Raw genomic sequence first — 18,779 nt, 5'->3', positions numbered from 1 at the left:
TAGGTCAGCATTGCTTGTCCTGAGAGGATGGAACCAATCACAAAGGTCTCCCACATCCCACCCAGTCGATGGGCCTTAGTCTGCAACCTGTGCAAGTTGAAGACAGGGGCTTGTATTCAGGTAAGTCACCAAGAGAAGTGGTGGAGTGGGCTCCCACTGAATTGGCCAGACTCAAACTCCCAGTGCTAGTTGCCTCTTAACCGGAAGTTTACTCAGGAGGCTTCCCACTCATTCCTAGGTCTCTGCCATTGTACAGACCATTCCTGAAGCCATTTTTTTAGACATTGCCTCTGGATGCTTCGGCATAGGCCTTTCGTCCACAGTGGTAGTTAATCTCTGTCCTTTGCTGATGAATTAGGTGAGTTCCGAAGCTAGATGATACCATCCTGGGTAGAAACAAGCCATAACTAAAACAACCAGGCCCACGTTCCTGTGCAGCTCACCCACTAACTATGGATGGACTCACGTTTCAGGATGATTTAAGCAAAGACTCTGTTGCTGGACTAAGTACAGCTCATTTTGGTAGGGAAAGATGTAGCTAAATGTATAAATCCTGGTAGATAGGTTGAAAGTCATTCTCACAGACACACTTGTTGTATATGGTAGTGCAAGTAAAGTTTTCTGAGACATCTTGGGTACAGGAATTCAGCTGCATGAAGTGGAAGTAGTAGCTCCCGTACCCAACGGCAGCAGTTGGGGGATGGTGGATGAGACTGGGAAAGGCCAGTTACCTCTGGCAAAGGCAGAAGGGTTGACCCTTCTACTCTCCAGGCCTCCTGCATAGGAGGAGATACAGGTTGGTTAGAGTTAGGTTTGCCTGCTAAGGTTCTTCACAGAAAAGGAGCCATGTGATGTCATCACTTAGGGACATCTCTGGATGTTTCCTGAGGTTTCTTGCTATCTGGCTCATCTTGTAGATTTCTTGCTACAGACCTGGGATCAACCACTCCTCCAAGTAAACATGGTTCTTTCGCTGAGAAATGGTACTTAAAGAATACAATCTGGACCGCAAAGACACTTTTAATTTTTTTTTTTAAGATTTTATTTATGTATTTGACAGAGAGAGATCACAAGTAGGCAGAGAGGCAGGCAGAGAGAGAGAGAGAGAAGGAAGTAGACTCCCTGCTGAGCAGAGAGCCCGATGCAGGACTCGATCCCAGGACCCTGAGATCATGACCTGAGCCGAAAGCAGCGGCTTAACCCATTGAGCCACCCAGGCGCCCAGACACTTTTAATTTTTTAAATTCATTTTTTACATCTGACAGAATTAGATACTTTGTCCTGCCTTTTTTTTTTTTTTTATTTTTTTTTTCCTACTGATATTATTTAAGCACAGCAGTTACAAAGGAAAACAATTTAAGGGAACACTAATCCCACAGGATCTACTACCTTAACACATTGCCTGTATAGGTTTCCCTAAGTTCTATCCTGGTTGCTCCTCATATGTGAGCCTCTTGGGGACCAAGGTTGTGTCATTTTTCCTTGGATTTCCCCTACCACAAAGGGGAATGCCTGCCCATTTTCAGTGCTCAATTAGCATTTATTAAATAAATACATCCATATTTAATTGTATCATAGATTTGTTTATAATATTTATTCTCCCCACTAATAAAATGAAATATTTTCCATGTTTTTATAATTATTAGCCATTTAAAAAATTGTTTTAAGTTATCTCTGTACCCAGTGTAGGGCTCAAACTCATGGCCCCAAGATCAAGGGTCTTATGTTCCACCGGCTGAGTCAGCCAGGTGCCCCATTATTAGCCATTTATAACAGCACATTGAACTTACATCCTTTGATTTACTTACTTTCATTATTGTAGTACCTTCATTTTTCTCCCTATCTTTTCTGTTTTAAAGGATGATTTTTTTAGACTAGTTAATAAATGGCAGCATGACTGTGGTGAAAGAAAACACTAGCCTTGACCTTAGCAGACTTGAGTTTGCATTACAGCCCCACGTTACCACATTCTGCCACACTGTCTGAGTTATTTATCTGAGATTTATCTTCCTTAGTAGACTGTAAGCTCAGATTGTTTCATCCTTAGATCCCCCACACCCCTGACATGGCGGACAGACAGTAAATAGTAGATTGATGGATGGACGGACAGATGGTTGGAGGAAGCATTCTGGAGTAGGTTTTTCATCTGCGGGGCAATAGTTCTAACTTTTATTACTTAGAGTATAGAGTCTGCATTTTTAAAGATCTTACCAAATTAAGACTCTTAAATGTTTTATTATAAAGAATTACATATATTCAACAAATATTTGAGTGCCTGGTTGTGTACCAGGCACTGTTCTAGACACTTGGGATTTATCAGGAAGCCAACAAAGAGCCTTCTGCTCTTTCAAACGTAACTTGGGTTTGAGTTGGGAGAAATAGAGAATAAGGAATAGATACTAAATGGTACATGAGAAAATAGGAAGTGCTATAGGAAGGAAAAACATGGAGTACAGTCAGTAGATGGGGAGTGTGGGTCAGGCGGCATGCTTTACAGGTTTAAATAGAGTGGTCAGAGTAGGACTCATGGTAGAGGAGATATTTGAGGAAGGACTTGAAAGTAAGAGAAAACAATGCAGATATTTTGGGTAAAAAATATTCCCGGTAGAGGGATCAGCCAATGATCAGAGATAGGAGTGTGTCTGGCCTGTTTGAGTGACAGAAGGAGGCCAGTGAGTGAGGCTAGAATGGAGTGTGTGAGAAGAGACTATCAAGAGAGATCATATGGGAACTTGACTGGTTAAGGCAAGGGTTGGCGAGTTTTTTTCTGTAAACGGCCAGCAAATAAATATTTTAGGCTTTGCAGGTCATACATTCTGTGATACAACCACTCACCTCTGCCTTGAACACAGAGACAGCCACAGGCAGTACTTAAGCAAATGGACATGGCTGTATTCCAGTTAAACGTTACAGACTCTAAAATGCCGATTTCATGTTAGTTCACGTGTCATGAAGTATTTTTATTTTTTACATCATTTAAAAATGTAAAAAGAGCCTTAGTTCCCATTCTGAGCTCTTGGGCCACACAAAGACAGCTGCTGCATTTGCTCTGCAGGCCATAGTCTGCCAGTCCCTGATGCAGGGCTTCCAGCGTCCTTATGAGAGCTTTTGTTTTTACTCTCAGTTTAAGGGGGAGCCACTGATGGGCTTTGAGCAGGCAAGTGACATGATTTGACTTGTGTTTGTAAGAGAATCAGTCTATAGAATGATATGATGTCTAATCGCTTCAAAATCATCTGGGGGCAAGCTACTATAGGGGTTAAAGATGAAACAAGATTGGTCATACATTAATTACTATTGAAGCTGGCTGATGGCTATGTGGGGGTCACGATTAGTATTCTCTGTGCTGTTACATAGGTTTTTTGGTTTGCTTTTTTAAAGATTTTATTTATTTATTTGACACACAATGAGAGAGCACAAGTAAGCAGAGTGGCAGGCAGAGGGAGAGGGAGAATCAGGCTCTCTGCTGAGCAGAGAGCCCAACATGGGGCCTTATCCCGGGAACCTGGGACCATGACCCTAGCCAAGGTAGCTGTTTAACCAACTGAGCCACCCAGGTGCCCCTGTTTTATTGGTTTTTTAATTTCCATGGTAAATGGTTAAAATCAAAAATAAGCCTTGGCTGCTGTATTTAGAATAGGTTGGGGGTGGTTAGAAATAGGAAAAGCAGCTAAGAAGCTATTCTAGTAATCCTTGAGAGAGGGTGGTGGCTTTGACTGGAGTAGTAGCTCTGAAGATAGTGAAAAGTGATGAAATTCTGGATGAATCTTGAAGGTAGAGCCAACAGGATTAACTGACTCAGATATGAGGTGTGAGAGAAAGATAGGCGTTGGAGATGCCTCCAGGTTTGGGGCCCAAATAGTGGGAAGGATGAAGGTGCCATAAACTAAATAGAGAAATTTGCAGAACAACAGATTTGGGGGAAGAGCTGATGAGTTCTGTTTTAGACATTTAAGTTTGAGATGTCTATTTGACATCCTAGTGGAAATGTCAAGCTGGCAGCTATCTGTGTGAGTTTGGAGTCTGGGAGAAGCCCCGGACTGCAGACACACATTTGGGAGCCACTGGCCTAGAGATGGCTTTAGCCTGGACTGGGTAAGATCACCGAGTGAGTGAGTGTAGATAGAACAGTACCAAGCAGTAGGCCTGGAAGCACTGCAGCATGACAAAGTCCAGCAGAATAGGAAGAAGCAGCAAGAGGAGACCGTGAGGAAGCCAGGAGGAAAACTGAGAGTATGTAGCAGCTTAGAACTCAAGAGAAGAGGCATTTCAAGGAGAAGGAAAAGATCAGTGGTGTAAAGATGCTGCTGAAGGGCGCCTGGGTGGCTCAGTGGGTTAAGCCGCTGCCTTCGGCTCAGGTCATGATCTCAGGGTCCTGGGATCGAGTCCCGCATCGGGCTCTCTGCTCAGCAGGGAGCCTGCTTCCTCCTCTCTCTCTGCCTGCCTCTCTGCCGAATGTAGCAGCTTAGTACTAAAAAAAAAAAAAAAAACATGGAGAAGGAAAAGATCAGTGGTGTAAAGATGCTGCTGAAGATGAGGAGGAGAGACTGAGCCCTGAATTGAGCAGTGTGATTATTGGTCATTGGGAGGAACCATTTAGGTGCACTAGTGTGGCAAAAGCTGCATGGCCAGTGGTCAGGATGAAGAAGGGAGTAAAACAGTTCAGAAAAGTGAGGTAAAGAGGTCTTGTCTTCAAGATGGTGGAAATACCAAATGCATGTACACTTGTTAGCATGTGGGACGTCGCAGTATGCATGAAAGGGAGTGACCCGATGGAAAGGAAACACTGCTGGAGTGAGGTTTTCAGGAGTTGGGAGAGGGTGGGTGAAGCACACGGTGAGCGGTGGCCAGGACAGGAGCCCCGAAGGCAGAGTGCAGGTGCAGAGTGCTGGTGCAGACCCGCAGAGGCGCTCTTTCAATTGTTTTCGGTTCCTCGGTGAGGTAGGAAGCAGGACCATCAGCTGAGAGGGAGGCCCAGAGGTCTGAGGCGTGAGACCATTTCGTGGTTTGAGGAGGTGCAGTGCGAGTGCCAGCGTGTATTGAAGACCCTCCCCCTCGGGTGAAGGGGGAATGAACGTCAGGTGACCTTCTGAAGTGTGTGATTCTTTTCTTTTTTCTTTTTTTTTTTTTAAAGATTTTATTTATTTATTTGACAGAGAGAGATCACAAGTAGACAGAGAGGCAGGCTGAGAGAGAGAGAGGGAAGCAGGCTCCCTGCTGAGCAGAGAGCCCGATGCGGGACTCGATCCCAGGACCCTGAGATCATGACCTGAGCTGAAGGCAGCGGCTTAACCCACTGAGCCACCCAGGCGCCCGTGTGATTCTTTTCTAACCTATCTTCTACTTATACTAATAGAGTGGCATTTGTTTTCCATGGTTGATACCTAGTTTTCCTGTGGGAAAACAGACCCAAACCTTTTTCTTCCTTTTAAACTACCACAAAGGAAAGTTAATTCCAAACTCATTAGTAATTTAACATCTTGTTCCCTCTATATGAATCAAAAACATAGTAAACAAATATAGTAATTCAGTAGGGGTCAAGTTTTATTAGCGTCATTGTTCTTGGGGGGTTATTTTAAGTCTTTGTGGCTAGTAACCTATTCGGGGTATTTTGTTTTATTAAGTCTTTATGGATCTCTTAACTATTTGTGAATTGTGTTTATTCTTCCTGTTTCCCAGCAGTGGGAATACTTGTATCTGTCTTCTTTTGATTTGGGAACATTTGCTGGGGAAAGATAGAATCCACTGCTGGTGGGTTTGGGGTCTAAACACAGCCAGTGTCTACATCTTCCATACCTGGGAGCTAGAACATTTCTCCTGAGCATGAAGTCTTCCAATAATCCTGAACTAGATCATAAAGACAGGGTTCAAATGAGATGCCCCAGACATCTCTGGATTTTGCCTAGACTTTGGCCACAGTCCCTCTAACTGTCAGCTTTCCAGAATTCCTTTAGGGTCCTTATATGTCTTATGTTCAGGCTGCCCTCAACCTAGGTCCAGAGTCTTTAGATTTTCCTTGAGAAGAAAGAACACTGGTTAAGAATATGAGCTTTGGGGGCGCCTGGGTGGCTCAGTGCGTTAAGCCGCTGCCTTCGGCTCAGGTCATGGTCTTGGGGTCCTGGGATCGAGCCCCACATCAGGCTCTCTGCTCAGTAGGGAGCCTGCTTCCCTCTCTCTCTCTCTCTCTGCCTGCCTCTCTGCCTACTTGTGATCTCTACCTGTCAAATAAATAAATAAATAAAATCTTTAAAAAAAAAAAACAATATGAGCTTTGGGGGCACCTGGGTGGCTCAGTGGGTTGGGCCTCTGCCGTCAGCACTGGTCATGATCTCGGGGTCCTGGGATCAAGCCCCACATTGGGCTCTCTGCTCAGCGGGGAGCCTGCTTCCTCCTCTGTCTGCCTGCTAGTGATCTCTGTCTGTCAAATAAATAATAAAATCTTTTTAAAAAATTAATGTGGTAAAGGGCTTGGCACAGTGCCTAACACTGAGTAAATACTCAGTAAATGTTAGCGGTAATAGTAGTTGTACTTATTTTAAATTATTCATATTATTATTCCTTGGAGTCTGTTGGACTTTGCTGATGGGAAACTGTAGCATTTATCCAGCCAAACTGAGTAGAATCATCAAATATTTGGAAGTAGAGAAGTGTCCCTTTTGAAAGTAGAGGGATGTGGGCATATTTGAAGTCACATGCAAGTGGATTGAAGTCAGGGTAAATCAGTGGGCTGCTATGAGTTTACTGTTAGGCTAATAGGAGTTTGATGATGAGGAAATTGAACTTCTTTAAAAACAAATGCAAATCTTCAACAAGTGGCAAAATGTAAGTATGCCTACCAGTGACTGTGCTTAATATTTTTTCATATATTCCAAATTTTGTCAGTACAGATTGTTCTGGTTCTAAGGCATTTCTGGTCCCTGTCTTCAGGAGTTTGTAGTCTATTAAGGGAGGCTGGATATAAACCTGGGAAAAGTTAAATAACACTGAAGTGACATCTGCCCTCCAACCTTGCAGACCCTTAGGGATGAGAGGTCAGAAAGGCTGGTGGCCACTGTGGGTGCTGGAGTTTTAAGTATACAATGGCTGGAGTAGGTTTTGTAGGCTGCTTGAACCATTTGTGACATTGTGTCAGTGACAGAGTTTTGAGAAAATTGCTATGATACCACCCAGTTGTCTCTTTACATATTATTTGGGATTAAAGACAACCAAATGGACACTCTCCTGCAGTGGGACAGGAACTGCTGAGGACATGTGCACCAGGCCCTTGCTGTTCCAGGCATGTGCCATTCCCTTTTTAGGAGGACACACTATTTGGGAGGGGGGTGACAAAATATCTCTTAATTCCTTTCTTTTCTCTAATTTCTGAAGAATATATAGAATATTATTCTCCCCCCTCCCTTTTAAAATAAATAAATAAATAAACCATACTCACTAGGGTGATAATAATCAAAAAGGCTGGCAATAACAATTATTGGCGAGAATGTGGAGGAATCAGAACCCTTGTTCTTTGCTGGTGGAAATGTAAAACATGCAGGCACTGTAGAAACCAGGTAGACAATTCCTCAACTGGTTAGATGTAGAATCACCATATGGCCCAGCAACTGCACTTCAAAGTATACACCTGCAGTTTGCGAGGTGTCCAGGACCACGCTCGGGTTCAATAATTCAGTAGAAGGACTCACCGAACTCAGAAAAGTCATTGTACTCGTGGTTACGGTTTATTACAGTCAAAGGATGCAGATTAAAAATAGCAAAGGGAAGAGGCACATAGGGCAGGGTCTAGGAGGGACCAGGCATGGAGCTTCCAGTTGTCCTCCCCAAGCAGAGTCTTGTGGACACTGTTTATTTCTCCCACCAATGATGTGTGATAATACACAGAGTATTGCCAAACAGGGAAGCTCAGCTAGGGTCTTAGCGTTCAGAAATTTTATCAGGAGTTGGTGGCTTAGACACAGCTGACCACCCTCATGGCTAACTATAGTTTCCAGTTCCTCCAGAGATCAGGCTGATCCCACGTGACCCAAAGCCTCCACCATAAATCACGTTGTTTAGCATAGACTATCTGACATGGCCAAGGACCCCAGATAAACAAAGACCGTCTTATCAGTCAGGACATTCCAGAGGCTTAAAGGTTACCTCTTAGGAGCTTGGGGGCACAGGGCCAACCTTTCTTTGGGCAAGGTTAATCCCTTAATGCCCCTTACCCAAGAGAAATGAAAACATATGTCCACACAAAAACTTGTACACAATGCTCACGGCAGCATTATTTCATAATAGCCAAAAAGTGGAAACAACTCAAATGTCCATCAAGTGATGAATGGATAAACAAATGTGGTATAACCATACAGTGGAACGTTATTTGGCACATTTTTAGAAGAATGAAATTCTGACATATGCTACAACATGGTTGGACCTTGAGAACATGATGAGTGAAAAAAAAAAAAACCAGACAAATATGCCACATGTTGTATGATTTCTCCTATATGAGATGTCCAGAATAGACACATCTACAGAAACACAGAAGTTAAATTAGTGGTTGCTTGACACCAGGATTGGAAACAGCAAGTGACTATAGGTAGGCAGGAGATTTCTCTTTTGGGGTGATGAAATGTACTGGAATTATGTACTGGTGATGGTTGCAAAACTCTGTAAACATACTAAAACTGTTGAAATGTATACTTAAAATTGGTGACTTGTATGGCACATAAACTATATCTCAATAAACCTCTTATTGTTTTTAAAGATTTTATTTATTCATTTGACAGACAGAGATCACAAGTAGGCAGAGAGGCAGACAGAGAAGGTTGGGGGAAGCAGGCTCCCCGCTGAGCAGAGAGTCTGATGCAGGGCTCGATCCCAGAACCCTGAGATCATGACCTGAGCTGAAGGCAAGAGGCTTAACCTACTGAGCCACCCAGGCCCCCAATAAACCTCTTATTTTAATGGTTATCATCATACCTCCTCTGTCACCTTAAGTGGTTACAGTAGAAATAAATGAGATGTATATAAAGGCATTTTGTTTACTAGAATGTTCCAAGTATATGTTTTTGGAGAAAAGTAAAGAGGTATTTGATTGGCACCAAAACTTGCATGGCATTTCTCCTTTACCATCAAAATATATAGACCTTCAGCTATAAATATCATAGAATGACCTTTTTTTGCAATTGAATGGATTTTATGGCAGAGTTTCCTAAGGCCGTTCCATTTTTCATCCAAGTACACAACTTTTATTTTTAGTAACTTATAGTTAAGTCTCTACATATGTCTATAAATTTGACCTGAGGTGGTTTGGTTTTGGCTTCCATTTTTTAAAGATTTTATTTATCTGAGAGAGAGACAGAGCATGGTGGAGGGAGGAGGCAGAGGGAGAGGGAAAAGCAGACTCAACACTGAGTGAGGGAGCCTGATATGGGGCTTAATCCCAGGACCCTGAGATCATGATCTGAGCTGAAGGCAGATGCTTAACACCTGAGCCACCCAGGCACCCCTAGCTTCCTATCAGTAGTAGTTTTCCTATTCCCCTTGAATAGGAAACAGTCCTTTTGCTTTCTCCTCTCATATTTTTATCAGTTACTAAATAGCAAAAGAGCATTATGCCCAACACTTTTAATCTTTTGCTAAAGAACGCCTTTTGCTATGTGTTCTCTAAATGACTGGCTAGTTTCTTAGCCAAGTGATAACAAAAGGGGTCCAAATAAAAGTGCATTTTTGGCTTTCATTATCCTCATTTTCATGAGGTTTTGCAAATACATGGACATTTTAAGGATACCGATTTCAGTGTAAGGTAACAGACTTCTCCAGTAGAGCTGTCCAAAGCTGGGGTGGGCTGTCTCAGGAATGTAGTTTAAGTAGCTAGATTATCACTTGCTTGAAAAGTGGAAGGAATTGAGGGGGGTGGGCAGCAGAGGTAGAACTTCAGGTACTCTAGAAGGAAGGACAAGCAATAATAAATGTGAGGCTGGATAAGATAATCTTAGAATTATATTTCATCTCTGGAATTCTCTGTCCTGTAAAATTAGCCAAAATGGAATCTGTCCCCTAAAGCTTTGATGGTTGCCAGTGTTATCTTAGGTGTTGAATTTCTCCATCTATTATAAGGAGACCTGTCGGGGTTTGCATTTTTTTTAGTCTTTACTCGTATCCAAGGTTATTTCCTATTTTTAGTCATCAAAAACCCAGCATATAGGCAATTGAACAGTCTGCCACCCAGATGCAGGCTTCCAAAAGAGTTGAGATTTGGCTTTCACCATGGAAATTCCCACTGTTTTTAGAAACAAATTCTCCGCTGCTTTCCCTCCTTCCTCTGTGTAAGCATATACATGCACCTGTGCATTTAAAAGTCTTTGGAAGGAAAGCTGTAGCATTGTAATCAGAACACATGGTAATTAAGACAAACTGGAAATCAGGGGTATGTCCCAGGCCAGCTTCTTCCTCCTCTGCCACCCTGCAAATGAATCCTCAGTGCATGCTGCTTAACAGAGGTATTATGTCGATGAACAGCAGAATGTTATAAACTTAATCTCAGATTGTCTGTAGGCCTAATTTCCCATAGAACTTTCTGTAGTGGTGGAAACCTGTGCTGTCCAGTATGGTTGAAATGTGGCTCATGTGACTGACGAATTGAATTTTTAATTGTATATAATTTTAATATAAGTTTGAATAGCTACTTGTGGCTCATTGGCCACCATGTTGGACAGCACCCCTCCATAAGAACAATTTCAAGATGTTAGACTATGTCGATATTGGAGATCCTCTGGCCTTTTTAGAACCAGCAGATGCTCTGGCAATAGTACTGACTTTTGTTTTTTCTATTGTTTATTTAGAAGCTTTTCTTTTCTTTTTTTAAGAAACATTTCTTGAGCACCTGCCTGTTCAAAAGTTGATGGCAATGCAAAGATGAATGTCACAGCTTCTGTCTTTAAGAGCTCTAGTCAGGGATTTTTTACCTTTACTCTACTGTAGGTACAGTGCGAAAAGTACCATTAGAGAAACACATAATAAGGGGATGTGGGGGGCACAGAGAAGGTACAGCACGACTCTTCAGAAAGGGGTCAAGGAAGACCTTTCAGAAAAACTTAGTGCTTGATTGAAATCTTAAAGGACAGTTAGAATTTTTTTTTTTTTTTTTTTTTTTTTTGCCGAGGCAAAACTGCTCGGTTTTCTATGCAAGCAGATTTCCTCAGTTACTTGTAAAGCAACTGTCATAGTCAATTTAGGACCAGTTTTCTCCCTGCCTTTGCTTTGCTTCCTTTGAGATCTCATTTGAAGCCCAGGGTTATTGTGTTGCCCTCCCCCTGCACCCAGCCCTGCTGCCTTAACACATCTTTTCTTCCCACAGTGCTCTGTGAAAAGCTGCATCACTGCCTTCCATGTCACCTGTGCCTTTGAGCACAGCCTAGAGATGAAGACCATCCTAGATGAGGGGGATGAAGTGAAGTTCAAGTCATATTGCCTCAAGCACAGCCAAAATAGGCAGAAACTCGGGGACACCGAGTACCCCCTACACAGGTCTGCAGAGCAGAGCCAGTCCAAAAGCGAGAAAACCAGCCTGCGAGCACAGAAGCTTCGGGAGCTGGAGGAGGAGTTCTATTCCCTGGTCAGCGTGGAAGATGTGGCCTCAGAGCTGGGGCTGCCCACACTAGCCGTGGACTTCATCTACAACTACTGGAAACTGAAGCGGAAAAGTAATTTCAATAAGCCATTATTTCCTCCGAAGCAGGATGAAGAAAATGGTCTGGTGCAGCCAAAAGAGGAGAGTATTCATACCCGCATGAGAATGTTTATGCATCTACGGCAAGACCTAGAGAGGGTAAGGTGATCAGCTGTGGTTACTGTTTAGGTTTCGGTCTGTGTAGAAATAGAGGCCCTGCTTCCAGTTTGTCTCTTGTTTTCTAAAGGTCAGCTTATTTACAGTGTGGGCTTCTGTGTCCGTACTTATCTTCTGATTGCACTGTGGCCCCAAACACAAGACTCTGTTTCAATTTTTGACAGGCAATTTCGGGAGAATTGGAAAGCCCTCACTTACATATGAACCTTATATCTGAAATAAATTCTCATTTGGTTTAGTTTTTATTCACTGTCGAGCTTAAATTGGCTCAGCTATATTTTACTGACACATGAGACTATGGGCTGCCGAAAGAATGAATTTTGTGGAGGAAAGAACTAGATCAGTTTCTCAGGCTTGGCATTGCTGACATTCTGGCTGGATGGTTCTCGTTATGGGAGACCGTCCTTTGTCGTGGGGGATGCTGTAAGGTCCACAGCAGCATCCCTGGCCTCCTCCCAGTAGCAGATTCCCGCCCGCAACATACCCAGCTGTGACAACCAAAAATGGTTCCAGATGGCCAAATGCCTCTTGGGGGGTCAAAATCTCCTCTGGTTGATACTCCACACCAGATAATTTGGCTTAACTCATTTATTCAAAGATAAGTTTGGGGGGCACCTGGGTGGCTCAGTGGGTTAAGCCTCTGCCTTCAGCTCAGGTCATGATCTCAGGGTCCTGGGATCGAGCCCCATGTCAGGCTCTCTGCTCAGCAGAGAGCCTGCTTTTCCCTCTCTCTCTGCCTGCCTCTCTGTCTACTTGTGATCTCTGTCTGTCAAATAAATAAATAAAATATTTTTTTTAAAAAAAAAGATAAGTTTGGCCCTGTGTTTACCCTAGAGAATTTTATAATCAAGTATAATTATAGAGATGTCTTGTTTTTCTCACTGCTACCAGAATTTGGAAGGCACTAGATCTGGCTCACTTTGGGAAATTTAACTCACACATCTATAGCACTTACTGTGTGGCAACACTGTTCTAAGCATTTCATAAATATTAACTCATTTAACCCTAACATGATGCTTGTGAAGAAAGTACTATTGTTAGCCCTATTTACAGATGAATAAACTGGGGCACAGGAAGGAAGGTAGGGTGATTTGTCTAAGTGGGGTGGGGAGTATGGGGGTGTGAGGATTGCACCGTTGTGACTGTGGAGATTTGGCTAAGCTGGAGGTGTGAGCAAAAAAGCCACCTTCAGTCTTTCCAGCAGACCTTTATCCTGCTGTGCTGGTCCAGCACTCGTTAGAAAATTCTGGATCCAGCATCGCCATTGTTTTATTCATGGATCCAAAGGGAAGACTGAAATGTTAAATCCTCACCCGGTCTTCCCAGCTTGGCTGTGCCAGTAAACACTGAGCCCATCACACCACAGGGAGAGTAGGTTTCAGAAGGCCACTCTGGAAGGTCTCCCTTGTGCCGCTGATTGATATGGGGCCCGCGATCCCCTGACTGATGTGCTCTGTGAATTCCTGTAGACTTCTGTGTTCTGTCTTCTCTCCTCACCCACCCTCATCCGTACCCTGCTTGATTTTAGTTGTCTTCATTTTAGCTAAACAATTTATTAATTGTCAGTTTTACGTAACATGACAAAAATTTCTGTCTGCTCTGGGTTGGGCTTTCAGGTCCGAAATCTGTGCTACATGATAAGCAGGCGAGAGAAGCTGAAACTTTCACAGAACAAAATACAGGAACAGATCTTCGGTTTGCAAGTCCAGCTTATTAACCAGGAAATTGCTGCAGGTAACCTTATAGTAAAGATGTCCTAATATAGACTCTGGTTACATCCTATTTTAACAATTTAAAATTTTATGTCAACTGTTTTACTTTAAAATGTTTTAAAATTCTTGTCGACAACATGGCCCATTTCACTGTTAACCTATGAGGCAAGCGATCCCAGGGTGGGGTTGGGGGACTTTCAGGTCTGGAGCAGATAATCTAGGTGTGAAGGAGATATCAAGGGCCACTGGTCAAAGCCATGAAAGTATTCTATAACCATCAGATTCATTTAGAAATCACTAGGAGAGGATCTAATCCTAGTTTCCAGAAAACGTTTAATTCCAAGGTTACTCGTCTTAACGATAGTCTGTTAAACCCTTAGCCAGTAGTTAGGAGATCTGGGTTCTGTCTCTAATTTACGATTATTTGTGGATTACCCCCTGTGAAGTAAGAACTGAGCTAGAGAGTAGAGCGGTCAGCAAGACTGAGTCCCTGCCTGTAGGATATGCTGCCCACTTGGTGAGAGAGACAGTGCCCTAAGCATGGGGAGCTTGGCTACAGTGACAGTCATGTTCGGTGACATTTGTAACCTCCTGGTACTACCCTTATTTAATACAGAGGTTGGTGGCAGAGCCTGGCCAACCAGGAGTCACTATGCAGGATGCACAGAATCTAGCTCCAGCTAAGGGCCAGCCATAGAGTAAGAGTGACACCCAGAAATGAGATGTCAGGTAGGCCTCAAAGGCTCTGAGCTATTTGTAAGGACACAGCAGAATGGTATAGCAGGAGGGAGCAGGACTGCTCAGCCACAAAGTCACCAGGACAGACAAGACAAGAAAAACGAAAGGACAGCAGGGGTGGGGGCCCTGCATGCCAAGGAGATTGGCTGCTAGGCCACATGGCTTCTGATCAGTGGGAACCAGTTGCATCACTGCTTGTGCTACCAGCAGGCGGTAGCCCCCCCCTCCCCCGCCACCCAGGTGGAGATGGGAGCTGTCCATATTCACCATGCACCCTGAGGGAATACATCTTACCTGCGCACCTACTGGTTGTCCTCTCGTGGGCAAAGGTCAAGTCCCTGTGTAAGGAGGGGTTGTTCCGTGGTGCTTTTCTTGATTTCAGAGCATTCAAAGTAATAGAGAAAGGAAGATCTGTTCTAAATATGACCGTAGGATGACATAACCAGGTAACTGACGGCCAGTACTCCCCAGGCCAAGCCCAGAGCAGGCTGTGGGCGGGAATGCTGTGATTCTTTTCTGCTGGCCTTGCCGCTGCAGAACCTGCCCCACACCTCCATGATGGCCATTCACAGTCAGGAAATTACTTTAGGTTCAAGACCTAAAATACACCGAGAACCACCACCATTTCTACTATTGCTGGGATAAAACACATATTCACCTACTCTTCATCTGCCAAAGCGTTTGCTATGTCCTTGAGGGTTTATATTTGACTTGCTTTGGGAAGGGCAGGAAAGATTGGGAGCAGGGTCTGAAATGTCTTTCTAAGACACATCCTAAGTTCTGTGCGGTACTCACACATGTGCGCACGCACACACACACACACACACACACACACACACAAATCGGCAGACCCTGTTCTAAACCATGGCTAGTGACATTCTTTTCAGAAACGGAGGGGGCAGAGCTGGGGCTACAGGAGGTGGCACACTCATCTTTGGGATCCCTTTACGGACTGGGAGAGCAGAGGGGAAGAGGCTAAGAGTCACACTGTGAACAATGGCATCGTTGAGTTTTCCAGCTTCTGTGCAGTGGCGCGAATCCATGGGCAGCCAGGGCTCGTCGGACATCTGGAATGGCAGCTACGGGGGCCTCTGGGCCACAGTGAGCACGCGCACCATTCTTTCAATCAGTTGTTAAAATGAATCTTTCTTTTCGCTCTCAGGACTTCCTTTGACAAATGCACCAGAAAACTCGTTGTTTTACCCACCACCGAGAATTACCTTAAAGTTAAAAATGCCCAAATCAGCTCAAGAAGACTGCCGAAACAGCTCCACAGAGCCTGATCCTGGAGCCCTGTCTCCTGCCAGCAGCTCCCCTGTTCACAGCGTAAGGAGCATGCAGGCACCTCAGGAGTCACTAGACATGAGAACGAAATCGTACCCGAGACATCCGCTAGAGAGCAAGAGTAACCGTCTGCTGGCCAGTCTCAGCCATCCGAGGAGTGAAGCAAAGGATCCCAGTCCTGCTTGGAGAGCTCCATCTCCAGAGTTCTATCACGGGCAGTCGCTGGGAAAGCCTCTGGTCCTTCAGGCTGCCCTGCATGGGCAGTCTTCCATTGGGAACGGGAAAAGTCAGCCTACCTCCAAGCTTGCCAAATCCAACGGCCTGGAGGGCAGCTGGTCTGGAGATGTCACCCAAAAAGACAGCTCGAGTGAGATGTTCTGTAACCAGGAGTCCATGCTCAGCTCCCACTTGGCCAGTCAGGGCCCCTTTAGAAAATCCACCATGGAACACTTTAGCAGGTCCTTTAAGGAGGCCACCAACAGGTGGGTGAGGACCACAGAGGACCTCCAATGCTGTGCAAAGCCAACTAAGAATATTAACCCCAAGGAGCAGCACTGGGGCAAGCAGCTTGTCAGGCGGTCTGCAGGGAGAGCTCCCTATCAGGAAAACGATGGGTATTGTCCAGATTTGGAGCTGAGCGATTCAGAGGCAGAAAGTGATGGGAATAAAGAGAAAGTCAGGGTCAGGAGAGTTAGCTCAGACAGGGAAAATCCTTCCCACGACTCTCGACGGGATTGCCACGGCAAAAGCAAGATGCATCCCCTTTCCCACAGTTCAATGCAGAGGTGATCAGCACCCTCCAAGAATAGCTTAATCTTTGCCTTTACCCCGTACACTGGGGAGAACCCCCACGCCAAAAGGACTCTCGCATATGTTAGGAGGGATTGTAGTGAGAATAAAACGCTCCACGGTGAAGTGGGTTGCAGTTTTTGAAACAGTTTCAAGTCTAATTTTCACAAGCACATTATAAGAATTACAGATTATCCAGAAATTTTCCTGCCAGAGGCTGTTGAGAACAGCTGGGCCTAGAGTACTTGCTCAGTAAATACTTGGGGACAGCTCTCCAGTCACATTAACACATTGACGCACATACGTATTAAGAGTCCTTGCGTCCTTTATGGATTTGCAAGAGACCGTCATTATCAGACACTAAAACTACTTCTCTTTCGAACCTACAGCATGTGACTCTCAGAGCTCCTGTCTGTAGGTAGTTTCTAACTCCACTGGTATCTGGAAACCCGCTTCGGGCAGAGACCGGGGACCAACATCTCAGATACTGTCAGACTCACTACCCTCTTCCTTTGCTCTGCACAAGGTTGAGCTCCTTTCACAGTATCTTACTTACCAAGTCAATACTCCTAATGCTTCTAAGTGTCCAGTGCCTGTTCCTAGACCTGCTTGTTGGGGACGCACTTGTAACTCCTTCACCCGTCTAACAAGCATAAAAGGCTAACTTGTGGATAGTGTTTACAAAGGTACAAAAAAGTACTACTTCCAAGGAAAATGCTCTGATTCTCTCAGCTTAGGCATTTGTGAAGGATCCCAGAGCCTTTCCCAAAGTGAGACCAATTCTGGGGGATTTGTACCAGGTCAGGGTTTTTGTGTTACTGTTTTCAAATCAGTTTGACTTAAATAAGTTTGGCTGACAGTTTTTGTATACCTGCTTTAATGTTTATAAAATTTTTATTGAGGTATAATTAAAATATAGTAAAATGCACAGAGGTTAAGTATTCTTACCTGCTTTAATTTTGAAACAGATTTTTATTGTCAAACAGAATTTGAAAGCATGTGTTTAACACATGGATATAATTTAGCTTTCTACCAACTTTGAATCCGAGGCAGTTTCCCAAACAAAAAGGCTGGAGCCATTTTTCAGAAGTTGCTTATACCCTGTTCCCAAACGATCAGCCTTGATTAATTTCTGGGAGGAAGAGAATAATCACATGTGGGGGGGATAAAACGTGTCCTCTTCCCATTTAAAGAAGGGGGAAATGTTACAGGTTTTAAAATGTGAAGCCGACTATAGTTCTCTGCTCTCTTTTCTTCTTAGCCTTAAATTAATATTCTCTTTCTTCTAGTTTGGGAAAGCGTAGTGGGAGTTTTCAGACAAAAGAGGCCATTTTTAGATTTTCACATTGCTTGCTGGTAAACAGACAGCCCTGCTGCAGTAGGTGCCAGGCAGCCCGGGGCTCCTCCGCTCTCCACCGACATGGGAAACGCAGCCCTTTTCCTCTCCCCGCTTTCGTTCCTGCAGCCTTGTTCGTGGGTTCCGTGGCTTTTGCTCTGATCCTCCTTTTTGGAAAACTTCTGCATTTTTGCCTCCCATTTGGCCACACCTTGCAAATGTTTCCTTTATGCCTGTGTACGCGTGTGAACACGCCGTAGCATGTGTCATAGGCATCCTGTGTTCTGTTCAGATGGAAACAGCAGTGAGTTATCCAAATGAGGAAGACAGTCTCCCGTATGTATGCACTGGGTTCCTGTGCTTTTTCTTTGAGTTCTGCTGGGGTGGCTATGAATTTGATGCCTTCCTGGGAATGACATTATAACGGAGCTGTGTTCGAAACTCCTTCTGTTCAAGGCCAGTACCACAGCCTGTGGCCTTTCATGCCTTTTGGTTCTGAGTGAGTGTGAGGAAAAGCAAACATTTGAAAAAGTGCTTCAGCCAAATTCCGTATGTAATGCCATGGGGAGAAGATTGACTAAAATCATTGCAGTCAGGGAAATATAGTTGTGATATTTTTACAGTATGTTCCTAAGTAAATGAAGGAGCCTTCAGCTGTGTACATTTCAACTGCCCCAAAATGTATTTGCTACATATTGCTGTTGTTTGAAGTATTACCTCTTAACCTTCTTTTGTTAATCTTTATTTCATTTTGTCTTATATAGTCCAGTTTTCCAAGATAAACTCGGTCTTTTTTCAAATGTCACCTTTTTACCAATACTTTTTCATTAAATTATGCAAACTGCTAACTGCTGCCAGTGTGATAATTTCTTAATTTGACATATGGGTTTTAGAAATTCTTACATATGTTCCTTTCATATTTAAAAAATTTTAAGCAACAAGGTGGTGGGGGGAAAGGACAGAGCGAGAGGGGGAGGAACTCAATGTTTAGAAGCACAGATTCATGATTCATGTCAATACCAGGGACCAAAGAGAATTCTGGGGCCTTGGACTCTACCCCAAAATCGTGATTTCATCAGGCTAGTAAGACAAA

General features: G+C 43.9%; 1 protein-coding gene across 5 annotated transcripts in view; it reads left to right on the top strand.

The window, feature by feature from the left end:
- JADE3 (jade family PHD finger 3) overlaps positions 1-18,534 on the top strand; it is a 135,924-nt gene extending 117,390 nt beyond the window's left edge. For all 5 annotated transcript variants that reach the window (XM_059384774.1, XM_059384777.1, XM_059384776.1 and 2 more), the window contains 4 exons: positions 4-120; positions 11,339-11,809; positions 13,444-13,561; positions 15,440-18,534. In XM_059384774.1, coding sequence (XP_059240757.1) covers positions 4-120; positions 11,339-11,809; positions 13,444-13,561; positions 15,440-16,350 — 1,617 coding nt within the window. In that variant the 3' untranslated portion in view covers positions 16,351-18,534. The remainder of the gene's footprint in view (positions 1-3; positions 121-11,338; positions 11,810-13,443; positions 13,562-15,439) is intronic.
- Positions 18,535-18,779: the final 245 nt, after the last annotated feature.

The sequence above is a fragment of the Mustela nigripes genome, chromosome X (genome assembly GCF_022355385.1).
Source record: "Mustela nigripes isolate SB6536 chromosome X, MUSNIG.SB6536, whole genome shotgun sequence".
In the NCBI taxonomy this organism is placed as follows: domain Eukaryota; kingdom Metazoa; phylum Chordata; class Mammalia; order Carnivora; family Mustelidae; genus Mustela; species Mustela nigripes.
Note: the sequence above shows the minus strand (reverse complement) of the source record. Positions and strands in the feature narration are given on the sequence as shown.